The sequence below is a fragment of the Micropterus dolomieu genome, linkage group LG12 (assembly GCF_021292245.1).
Source record: "Micropterus dolomieu isolate WLL.071019.BEF.003 ecotype Adirondacks linkage group LG12, ASM2129224v1, whole genome shotgun sequence".
In the NCBI taxonomy this organism is placed as follows: Eukaryota; Metazoa; Chordata; class Actinopteri; order Centrarchiformes; family Centrarchidae; genus Micropterus; species Micropterus dolomieu.
In genome coordinates this window covers 27,014,594-27,026,906 of record NC_060161.1, presented here as the reverse complement: position 1 = coordinate 27,026,906, position 12,313 = coordinate 27,014,594, and the positions used below count along the sequence as shown (strand labels likewise).

Sequence of the window (12,313 nt, the reverse complement as noted above, 5' to 3'; positions counted from 1 at the left end):
ATATATATATATATATATATATATATATATATGTATATGAAATTCACACATGCACAGATCATAAGCTTAGTAGACTATTGTTCATTCATCCTGAGGGCGACGGAGAGAGGGAAGCAGGGTTTGCAGGAATGCTGAGAATGGGGGAAGACGGCAAGAGGCGAAAGAAAATGAGAGGAAAATGAGGTAGAGGGCAAAATAAGATTGCGAGTGCCCAACTGATGGTTTGGTGGCTGAAACTTTTACCTCAGGAACCACATGTACCCTCATTGGCCTGGGCTCAAATCCCGCTAGAAGCTCCTTTCGTCCCTCTCGGCCTCCTTTATGTCTCAATGAAAAGAAGCAGGAACACTTTGTCTTTAAATCATTGTGTTCTCACATGGTAAATATATTCCCAATACACAATAAAGTAATTTTCTTTGTGCACGTCGTGGTTAAAAAGCTACAAATCGTACTTTGGTACAAACACACTAGTTTTCCACAGGTTAATTCTGAACAGACGCCACTTCAGAGAGATTCAGCATGTAATTGTCCAATAACCCATCATAGCTACTAAAATTCAAGTGTATATTGTCTTAATTGTAGTTTAATTTATCTGCATGGTTATAAAATGTAGAAGGAAAGTCATAAAAAGAACCCACAGCGATAAAATAAATTGAGGAAAACCACAGACAAGATGCAATTATGAGTTTGTGCAGGTTAGAAAATAAGGAGCTCATAAAAATCAAACCTTCAAAACTACTTCAAAATAAGCAAAATAAGAAATTAACTCATACATGCAAATGCTCAACCCACATCTTAACTAGCATTTTTAAATTGTAAGGTTCTTAAAGTGAATTGAGGGCCTGATCATTAGACAGACGTATTCATGTCTAATATAAAATTTGCTTGTTCAAATGTTCCAGTCTCTTTTCATTGGGCAGAAAATGCAAACCATGTGTACCAGTCGCTGAACTTGCTCGACAATGTTCTGCATTGCCTTCCTGCGATTACCAATTGAATAAAACCTAGTATCGTAACTTGTGTGAAACTTAATTTGCAGAATTAGACATTCCTCTGTGGTTTCAACACTGTACTCTTTAAAACTCAGTGCAAAAAGCTCAAATGTTTGTGTTCATCGCTGAAAAGTTTTTTCCCCCAACCAGCGGTGATATTAATCATTCCCTTCTCTTCTGTTCTACATTTACACCAAATTGTGACTGTTTTTGTTAGAGCTCAAAAGGTTATGTGCACGAGAATGTTATTTTTAAAAATAAAGCAAAGTGTTAATGACTGATTCACATTAATATAAAAGCCCTATTCTAGTGCAGTCCACTCACTTTCCTCCTCTCCTCTCCAATGTTCTACACTTCTAAATAATTTCCAAGACTTTTTTAAGGGAGGTTTTAGAGGTTAAATCTGAAAGAATGTTATTTGTCCAAACAACACTGACGACTGGTGACTGATTCATACTAAGAAATACTACAAGCAGCCAGGAAAGACTTAACTCTCCCCCCTCCTCTCTCTTGCTCTTTCTGCCTGTCATTCTAGTTCTGCTGACTGCAGGGGAAAACCTCCACAATGTATAAGTCTCTGTAAAGGGGGGCATCACAGAAAATTAATAAGAATGAACGCACTATGGAAAGTTTTGTGTAGGTATAATTCAGGATTGAGAAGAAGGGATTAATAGACAGAAAATATTGTAGATGACTGGAAAGAGAAAGAAGGGGAATATTAGGAACTTTGTACAAGGACCAACTTAAAGCCACTTAAAAGTTTTTAAATTGCTGTACTAATGCCGTATCTACGTTTAGCTTATAGACAAAATACCATCACATTTGGGAGTTTTTTTCATCATTGAAATTTGCACGTGTCATTGCTCAGTCCATTTAAGAGTTATAACAATTTGTCAGTCATCATGCCTATAAACATTTTGACCTGATGATGGGCCATGATGCACGAAAAGTCAGAGGCTCACCAGAGTTATTACAATTCATCCTGAGGGAGAAATGAATGCCTGTACCACATTTCATGGCAATCCATCTAATACTTGTTGAGACATTGTACTAAAAACCACAAATGTGAACCTCATTGTGCCATCAGATAAGGATCACCAAAATCAGAAGGATTTATCCTTTAGGCACTGTGGATATCTGTACCAAATATCATGACAATCCATGTAAGTAGGTATTATAGTCTGGAGCAATGTGGTGTGCCGGTCGGTCCACCACATTGCTATCTGTTGAGCCACGCCACTAGCATGGTTAAAACAACATACAGTCCCCTCCAAAAGTACTGGAACGGTAAAGCAAATTCCTTTGTTTTTGTTGTTCACTGAAGACATTTGGGTTTAAGATCAAAAGATGAGTACGAGACAAGAGTTCAGAATTTCAGCTCTTATTTCGTGGTATTCACATCTAGACAACAACAACTCAGGACATATCACCCTTTGTTTGAACCCACCCATCTTTCAAGTGAGCAAAACTATTGGAACATGTGATGTTTCTTGTTGCCCAGCTGTTGCCTTTTAGGTTGATTGTCCAAACATTAAGTAGCTCTGCATGACTAGTCTAAGTTTTCATCCTTGGTTCAAACCTATAAAGACTGCATTTCCTGTTAGAGAGGATAAACCTGAACATGAAGACCAGAGAGCAGTCTATGGGAGAAAAGCAAGCCACTGTCAAGCTGACAAAAGAAGGAAAATCGACCAGAGCCATTGGACAAACATTGGGCATAGAAAGCACAATAATTTGTAATGTCCTGAAAAAGAAAGAAACTACTGGTGTACTGAGCAACAGATGTCCAACTGGTCGGCCAAGGAAAACAACAGCAGTTGATGACAGAAATGTCGTGAGAGCTGTGAAGAAAACCCCCAAAACATCAGTAAGTGACATCACCAGCGACCTCCACAGTGCAGGGGTGAAGGTATCACAATCCACTGTTGGAAGAAGACTCAGAGAGCAGAAATATACCAGGCCACACCACAAGATGCAAACCACTCATCAGCAGGAAGAATCTGAAGGCCAGATTGAAATTTGCAAAGAAGTACTGAGATGAGCCGCAAAAGTTCTGAAACACAAACTTATGGACTGATGAGACCAAGATGAATCTCTACCAAAGTGATGGAAAGGCCAAAGTGTGGAGAAAGAAAGAAGCATACAAGCTCATCTGTGAAGCCTGCTGGAGGTAATGTCATGGCTTGGGCGAGCATGGCTGCTTCTGGAACAGGCTCATTAATATTCATTGATGATGTAACTGATGATGGTAGCAGCATAATGAATTCAGAAGTGTACAGAAACATTTTGTCTGCCAATTTATGGAGAAATGCATTGAAACTAATCGGGAGGAAGTTTATCATGCAGCAGGACAATGACCCAAAGCACACTGCCAAGAAAACAAAGGACTTCATCAGGGGGAAAAAGTGGAAGGTCTTAGACTGGCCAAGTCAATCACCTGACCTTAACCCAATAGAGCTGCATTTCACCTCCTTAAGAGGAGACTGAAGGGAGAAACACCCCGAAACAAACAAGAACTGAATGAAGCTGTTGTAAAAGCCTGGAATAGCATCACAAATGAAGAATGCAACAGTTTGGTGATGTCGATGGGTCGCAGGCTTGAGGCAGTTATTACAAGCAAGGGTTATGCCACCAAATATTAAATGTTATTTACTTTAAGATTATTTGTTCCATTACTTTTGCTCACCTAAGAATGCTGTGGTCTAATACAAACAGTGATATGTCCTAAGTTGTTTAACACATCTAGATGTGAATACCAGGACAAAAAAAATAAAGCTGAAATTCTGAACTCTTGTCTCGTACTCATCTTTTGATCTTAAACCCAAATGTCTTCAGTGAACAACAAAAACAAAGGAATTTGCCTTAACGTTCCACTACTTTTGGAGGGGACTGTACATCCGTCATTCAAATATGTGTTGCACCAAATTTGCTTAAGATTGGATCAAACTTGTTGGAGTAGTGAAAGTGTGCAAAAAACACATATTGGATAAACATATGAAACTAACGAATTGGATGGATAAACATTCCACCAAATTTCCCAGACATTATTATTGGAGAGTATTTTAGGTGTCCTGTGAACCTACAGACAGACAGATAAACAAATGGGACTGAAAAAGCTACTACTGGAGTGGAGTACATAATGTAAATATTACAATAGAATAAATTTGTTCTTCATGTCATTTCTTCACACCTTGTCTGTCAGGATCTGCCATGCTCAGACGTTTACTAATGTTCTGCTCGTGTGGGTGTTTGAGATTACTCAAAGAGGGACATATGCCGTATACAGTCTGTTTAGTCAGTGCTTTTGTCCTCTGCTTGGACTTGCTCTGGTTCAAACATATTTCACTATGCTTTCTGTCTGCGTGCCAAGTCATTAATTTATGAGCATTTAATGAAAATCCTGGTTGATCTTTATCTGTCTGTGCAGTATGTGTCATGAACAGACAGGTGCAGTCACTTTCAGCATTTTAAATTACACTGCATGCCTCCTATTCTATCTCTCCAGGTGTTTGCCAAAGTGTTCAGCCATGAGGCCTTGGAGTCCTACCTCCCGAAAATCCAGCAGGTCATCCAGGAGAGCCTCCGAGTATGGAGCTCCAACCCCGAGCCCATCAACGTCTACAGGTACAGGGGGTCCTGGTGAAGAAATGCATTCACAAGAGACAGAAGTTTCATTGTTATTGGGCTTAGAAACTAGGGGTAGAATCAATATCTTACTGCAGGTAGACATGTCATCATAGTCGGTCAGAATATCGCACAACATTATCACACATAAAAACACATATACTGTGGAAATAAACCTGTAATTTCTACAAGAAGAAACACAAGTTATGGAAAAATGTAAATTATGGGTTGAAACACAGACGAAAGTAGCAGATAGAAACAATGACATTATGATCAATCTCTGCAAGCAACAATATCACCATAAAAATCAAAGACATCCCAGTTGTCTTTAGAAAAACACAACTGCTTAAATAAATGAAGTATTGGCTTCAGGTAGAAGAGGCATCATTGGCAGAAACATCGGAATTTTAGGTAGAAACAATATTGTTGTGTGTTGAAACATCATTGTTGTTGCAGGTTAGTATACGGTATGCTGGAGAGGTCATTATATGTTTCTATCCATGGCAATAAAGTGAAACATTTAATTTGTGAAAAAGAATTGTGTAACTCAAGTTCCTTGTCGAAGAGAAAGTGCATCCTCCTTAGAATTGAAATGCAAGAACAATTATGAAGAAGGTTAAAATCAAGGGCAACTAGACTTGGTTAAAGACACTTGAAGACATTTTGTTGCTCATCTGAGATACTTCTACAGTTCTGACCGGTAGAAGGACCCCGCTATTTAACCACTATCTTTAAGTCCAGTTGCCCTTGATTTTAACCTTCCTTGGATAACTATGACCTGGATGACTGAGAGCCTTCACAGACATCTTATAAAGAAGTGGTGTGAATGCATGCATATCCTCATTCAGGTGTACATTTCATCTTAAAACTGAATGTGACTGAGGTCCTGATCTGTTGTCTTTCCACAGGGAGAGCCAGAGGTTGTCCTTCACCATGGCAGTGCGGGTGCTGCTGGGATTTAGGGTGTCAGAGGAGGAGATGAGACATCTGTTTTCAACCTTCCAGGACTTTGTTGATAACCTGTTCAGCCTTCCAATAGACCTGCCGTTTAGTGGCTACAGGAAGGTATGTGTTTACATCCTCTACTTCGTTTAAGTACCAACTTTCTTCTTACAAAAATGAAATCTTCTTGGTCTATGTTTTGTCACTTAATGTACCTCTATTTGCATGTGTCCTAAAAACAAAACTTCTCCCTTTATGCCAAGTTGTAGATGTTTTTTACTACTTAGGTAGACAAAAAAACTTAGGTAGACTTTATTTCACCCCATTTTTACTTCACTTGTAACTGAAGAATTTTTCTGAGTTCTCAACATCACAAGAGGGACAAAAAAATGGTGGTATCTTTTAGTGAAAATTTGTAAAAAGCATTGTTGTAGGCTAGTGTTAACTTTCCTTTGTATGCGTTTCCAGGGTATCCGCGCACGAGACACTCTGCAGAAAAGCATAGAGAAAGCCATCAGGGAGAAGCCGCTGTGCTCCCAGGGCAAGGATTATAGTGATGCGCTGGATGTCCTGCTGGAGAGCGCTAAAGAGAATGGCTCTGAGCTCACCATGCAGGAACTTAAGGTAACATACCTATGAGGAAAAAGTGGGCAAACATATGCTGGAGAGAAGCCAGATGCACAAGAAGCCACTCAATCATACAGCGTTAACACATACTGTACATATATGCACACCGACTCTGATGGTGTTCAAACATACACACAGTAACACATACAGAACACAGTACTAAAATGCTGCCACACACACACACACACATATATATATATATATCATAATTTCTCCAACAAATCACCTTGGATCGTAAGCAATGAAAGTAACTTTTGATACCCATCTCAATGTAGGGTATGACCGCAGGGATGCTAAGCTGATGCCCATAGACAGACAGCAACCATTTAAGACACACAGACACAGACACACACACCCGGACAGGCACACCCTCTATTTACCTATTAAAGTAATTCTGAGGAATTCAGTGGAAACTCAACTCTCTCTGCCTCTCTCGCTCTCTCACTCTGTGGTTTCTGGGTTAAGTCCATGGCCAAAAATAAGTCAACACTCCCCCTGCTAGGGGTCTGAAAGAGGCCTCCTGTACGCGCACACTCACACACACACACACACATATATATATATATATATAAAAAAATACACACATAAAGTGAACTGGGGAGCCCCTGTCGCTGAGGCCCAGGCTGAAGCACTCTCCTGCAGTTTTCTGACGCACGCATATATAACACACATACGTGTAGGGTGAGGCAGAGATGTGTTTTGACACAGATGATGGCAGATGAGAGGTTTATAATGAGAGTCATGCTGCCCAGCGGGGTTATTTATTCCACTACCTTAATGGACCAGGCATGGAGCGCTAAATGTTGTTATTGGATATGAACTTCATATTTCCAAACACACTACTTTTCAGGAATTCAAAACAACATACTTTTATTATGTCTTGGCATTTTTCTTTTTTTGGACCTGTGTCATTACAAAACAAATGGCAAGCTTGAGGTGTGGGGTAGTGGATTTGTGTCCAAAGTAAGGTTGAGGTACCAGGTTGAGTTTGCTCACTATTTGGCTAAACAACTATTGAAAAAAATTTTTTACATTAAATGTAAATAACCAATCAAAATGCCACTGAAAACTCTATAACATGCAGGTAAGATAATCTGTTTTCTTGAATCATAAATTCTGAATTTTGTTTTGGTACCACCTCAAAAACAGTAATTGTGGCTATGGCTGGACATCTGGCTAATATCCACAATCTCCCTTAAGCTCACTACACACTACCATCTTTATTTCCACTCTCCGGACTTTATTCAAGTGAAAAGCAATTAGTCCATCAGAAGCTGAGAGACAGTCCAGTTGGCTTACCCACCAAGTAAAGACAAATCAACTCATATACCCTCAGTACAATTCCACACTCTGTGAAAGTTTGTGCTCATGCTAAAATTATGCTTTATTTTCTAGATCAGTCACTGGCTTTTCCCAGCACTGGTCAAGTAGTGGATAGTAATAGAGAGTTTAGAGGCTGTATATAGAAAGTTTTATCTTTTCTAAACCCTTTGTGGAGAAGAGAGATAATTGCTCATCCTGTATCTAACAATTTACTAGGTCTACTCATACAGTGGAGTGTTAGGAGTCTAAAACGTCTTAAACTGCTCACAGGCGAGATGAGGGCTCATGAGTAGGCATTGCTCATCACAAGCTGAAATGTTTAGGAACCAGTGCACTAATACACCATCTCGCCTCTCTGTCATCCCACAGGAGTCGACAATCGAGCTGATCTTTGCTGCCTTCGCCACGACAGCCAGCGCCAGCACCTCGCTCATCATGCAGCTCCTCCGCCACCCCGCTGTCCTGGAGCGCCTGAGGGAGGAGCTGAGAGCCAGGGGTCTTCTCCATAATGGCTGCCTCTGCCCTGAAGGAGAGCTGAGGTTGGACACCATTGTGAGCCTCAAGTACCTGGACTGTGTCATCAAAGAGGTCCTGAGACTCTTTTCGCCAGTCTCAGGGGCCTATCGAACCGCCATGCAGACCTTTGAACTTGACGTGAGTAGCCCAGGAATACTTCCCGACTGAATACTTTAGCCACTTAATGATTTATATCTCTTTAATATCTGTGTTTCTCATCATGCATTTAAGAAACTACCCCAAACACAAGTTTTTATGGGTACATACAAACTGCCATCCCAACTGATTCTAACATTCCTGCATTCAAAACTGGTACAAATAGAAGTACCCCATTCTTAAGCAAGGATTATACTTTCTGCGTCATTGAGTACGCAAGGGTCCGCATGAGGAGGGTCTGTGTGGACGTCCGTGTGCCTCCCATTTTTTTTAGGACCACGCGGACCTGTCCGCTCACCGATTATGCTACCAGGGCGCCAACCGATCTACTGCGCATGTGTGAAACGAGTCCGCCAAGCTGACTCCAGAAAGCAGTATAAAAAGACGTAGGGCACATCGGTGAGGTCCGCAGCTGTCCGTGTGTGCATCCGCCCCCAGAGTCGAGTCAAGCCTTTAGCCAGCGAACTGGAATCAAATGTTTTGCAACTTACAAAATCTCTGGCTGTACAAGTTCATGTGCCATAATGTGTTTCGCAGCATTGATTGAAATCTACCTGCAGTCATGGTTACACCTTTACAAACCTGCTCACTGGCTTAATTTCTCTGTCTTTCTGTCTCCAGGGAGTCCAGATTCCAAAGGGCTGGAGTGTGATGTACAGCATTCGGGACACCCACGACACCTCATCTGTCTTCAAGGACGTGGAGGCCTTTGACCCTGACCGCTTCAGCCAGGAGCGGGGAGAAGACAAAGAGGGGCGCTTCAACTACCTGCCATTCGGCGGTGGAGTCCGGTCCTGCCTGGGCAAGCAGCTCGCCAACCTCTTCCTTCGCATCCTCGCTATTGAGCTGGCATGCACAAGCCGTTTTGAGCTGGCCACCCGGCAGTTCCCTCGCGTGATCACGGTACCTGTGGTCCACCCTGTCGACGGGCTGAAGGTCAAGTTCTACGGCTTGGACTCCAACCAGAACGAGATCATGGCCAAGTCGGAAGAGCTGCTGGGAGCGACTGTTTGAAGGGCAGAGAGTTAACGAGTAGGGAGGGTGAGTGATCGAAGAAGTCTTTAGGGAGAAGACTGAAGGAAGAAAAGAAAGAATTTCACAGTTATTTTTTCTTCTCCACCTTTGCTCTGCCAAGTTGGAGGTTCCTTTTCAGACTAAAAGAAAAGCGGAAGGCTTTGTCTCGTTACAACTGATGATGATCGGGACTTTCCTCTGATAAAGGAAGAAGCTGCCAAAAAAGTTCTTAATCATGCTCTATAATGGGTATTTTTTAAAAGAAATATACAAACAAAATGTATGTACAAAAAAGCTATGTAATATAATTTGAAAGAGAATGTGGGTAGTGCACAATGGGAGAGAGAGAGGTATGGTGGTACATTTGGTGAAATGAAGTGCTGAAAAGAAAAAGTAAAGATGGTTGTGGAAGGAAGGTGAGATGGATGAAACAGGGTATAGGATGAGAGAATATATTTTAGCATTTTGCTTGTGCTTAATCAGATGCAGTGAAACATTTCAGATGTCAAGCAGGGTAAAAGAGACGGATATGTAGTCTGAAAGGTCTAGATTTTCTGGTCAAAATTGCTAGATTTCGAGCAAGAATTCATCCAGATTCAACTTGTGTTTTGTGCTTTTTTGAAAAAGATTTGAAAGAATGACAGAAATCAGTAGTGGCTTTGTGTTTTCCATCAAAGGTCCATTGCAATTCTAATTGTTTACTAGCTTACAGATGCAGTCAAGTGTATAATAGCACATTGGGTATCAGGTTGTGGCACAGATAGAGTGCGTTGCTGAGCTTGTCAGATTGGCTCTGTACCATAATGCAGTCCATACTTTGACTTGCTTAAACTTGTACTTCTAATTAGGGTCAAGTATCAATTCAGGCAGTGAAGGAAAGGGTTGCGCTTAGAAATAAGGGATATAGTTGTGGTGGGGAAGATTTACCAGCTGCATATTTTAAGGGGAGAAACACAACATTTTGAATTGATGTAAATGGGCAATTTGTTAAGTTTTATGTCCTCCTTTCCTGCTGTTTTTTTTCACAATGCTGCCTCTTTTATTTAAGATCCCATATTGCTTCTTTTTATGCGTTGTAAAGTAGGATAAACATCAGTTATCACATGACAAACATCAAGGGTAAGAATTGCAGAGCTCATTTTAAAATTACAGTAATGAATAGAGGAACAAGGGAGTTTTTAGATTAAGTAAATGTTCAGGGTCTTTGTTGAGGAGGTAAATCCTTGCTGGAAGATCGATGCCATCATTATGGCTTTTACATTCTCCAAACTTAAAATCTGGATAAAACCCTAAAATGTCAAGACAAATGCAAACTGCACTCAATCTAAAAAAAAAGCATTAAGAGGCTATGCTATCCTACAGTCTTATTATCTTTATCTTCAGTGAAAACCTTGCATTACCCTCTCTTCTTCAGTCTCTGCTACCCACAACTTGCCCAGCATTAAATCAAAATGTTGCCCATATATATAATCTTGGTGGTGTGTGAACTCAGGTGCAGAGTAGACATTGTGGTGAATAGCAAATAAGCCTTTGCTTTTTGATATTTAACTCTGACCGCACATAAATAATTATGATTTTTTTTTGAAAAGCTGTCAATTATTTTGCTTTCTGTCCATGTAAACAAAAATATATCAGGGGTTTCAAATAGGGCTTACTCTCACTTGACGTATTACCTTCTGCAACCATTTTGTACCCCCCCCTAAGGAAGCAGTTTTGGTGGTGCAAGCAGGATCAGCTAACAGGAATTCGTAGTTGGCATCTCACACGAAAAAGTAACTGAATCAAGGTCAAACAGTAATGAGGTCCAGGTCTGCTTTGTAAACTCTCTCAAACTGTGCTTTGATACATAAACTACACTTTCAAGTTGCATTGAGATTGTACTCTCTCAGACGGTGACTTTTATCCCGCAACAAGGACAATATAAAGAACTTGTTCCGACAAACTGCCACAACTTCCTGAGCTGGACGAGGAGAAAAGATAGAGGGATAAGGTGGAGAGGAGAAACCGACATACATGCTGCTTGAGTGTTGCATTGTCATTCCGTGTTTGTTTATTTGTGTGCTTTTTTTTATTCCCCCCCCCTCCTTGGGGCAGCCATTTTGAGTTCTGTGGCGAAGTTCGACATTCTGTCTTGCTGCTCCTCCAATCAACGCTAAGAATGCAAAACAAAATAAATTCCATGGTTGAAGCAACTTTATTAGCTAAAAGAGATTTATTGTTTGAGGTGATTGCACAATCAGAACTCTCAGAGCTTTGTGTGTTCCATAATTGGAAAAGAAGATCTGTTTTTATTGTTTCATATATATATATATATATATATATATATATATATATATATATATATATATATATATGGGAAAGCTTCTGCAACTGAACTCTGGGAATTCGGAAACTTCGGAAATCCTTTGAGAGAGAAGGACCACAATGAGGCTTTTCTTATTGGACGATCCTGTTGTCCAATAGCATTCCAGATGGATTCTGCCTGTGCTAGACATTGTTCACTCTTTCTACCAACCACACCACTGATTTCTTCATGATAAAAATATTATTTTTTTGCTGCTTTTCTTGTGTAAATTTTCTAATTGAGAGTTCTAGATTGCAATAGTTTGTACTGAGTGAGATTTGTTTTTTGCTTTTACTATATATATATATATATATATATATATATATATATATATATATATATATATATATAAATTGTGAAAGCAAAAACAGCATTCATAGGTTATAGTGTATATTAATTTGTACAATATTCCTTTCTTTAGCAAGCCATTGGGAAAATCAGCTATTTACGTCTACTAATAACCTAATATTAATGTTATTGTACAATTAATATTGCTGTTATAAGATATTTGAAATGCTATTTTTTATTCTATTACAGATTTAGAGTCTTTAGCCTAAATGAGAGGGTCTTTGGTAAATATTGGATGTATTTACAATGTTATGTATTTCAGTTATATTGTAAACAGTGTTTAAAATGTTAATATTGTTGATTTGATTACTGTAATAATTATTATTTGTTTTGTTATTCAGACTTATTATCACTGCATTTTATTTGATATTAATTATGGAAAACAGAAAGCACTTGCGAGGTATGTCTATTTTTTAAGTGCCATGCG

The 12,313-nt window shown here is 39.7% G+C and overlaps 1 protein-coding gene across 1 annotated transcript in view; it reads left to right on the top strand.

Moving 5' to 3' along the window:
- The window catches only part of LOC123980769 (cytochrome P450 26B1), a 38,057-nt gene extending 26,598 nt beyond the window's left edge, over window positions 1-11,459 (top strand). The window contains exons 3-7 of the mRNA XM_046065316.1: window positions 4,498-4,616; window positions 5,525-5,681; window positions 6,027-6,182; window positions 7,878-8,162; window positions 8,802-11,459. Coding sequence (XP_045921272.1) covers window positions 4,498-4,616; window positions 5,525-5,681; window positions 6,027-6,182; window positions 7,878-8,162; window positions 8,802-9,194 — 1,110 coding nt within the window. The 3' untranslated portion in view covers window positions 9,195-11,459. The remainder of the gene's footprint in view (window positions 1-4,497; window positions 4,617-5,524; window positions 5,682-6,026; window positions 6,183-7,877; window positions 8,163-8,801) is intronic.
- Window positions 11,460-12,313: the final 854 nt, after the last annotated feature.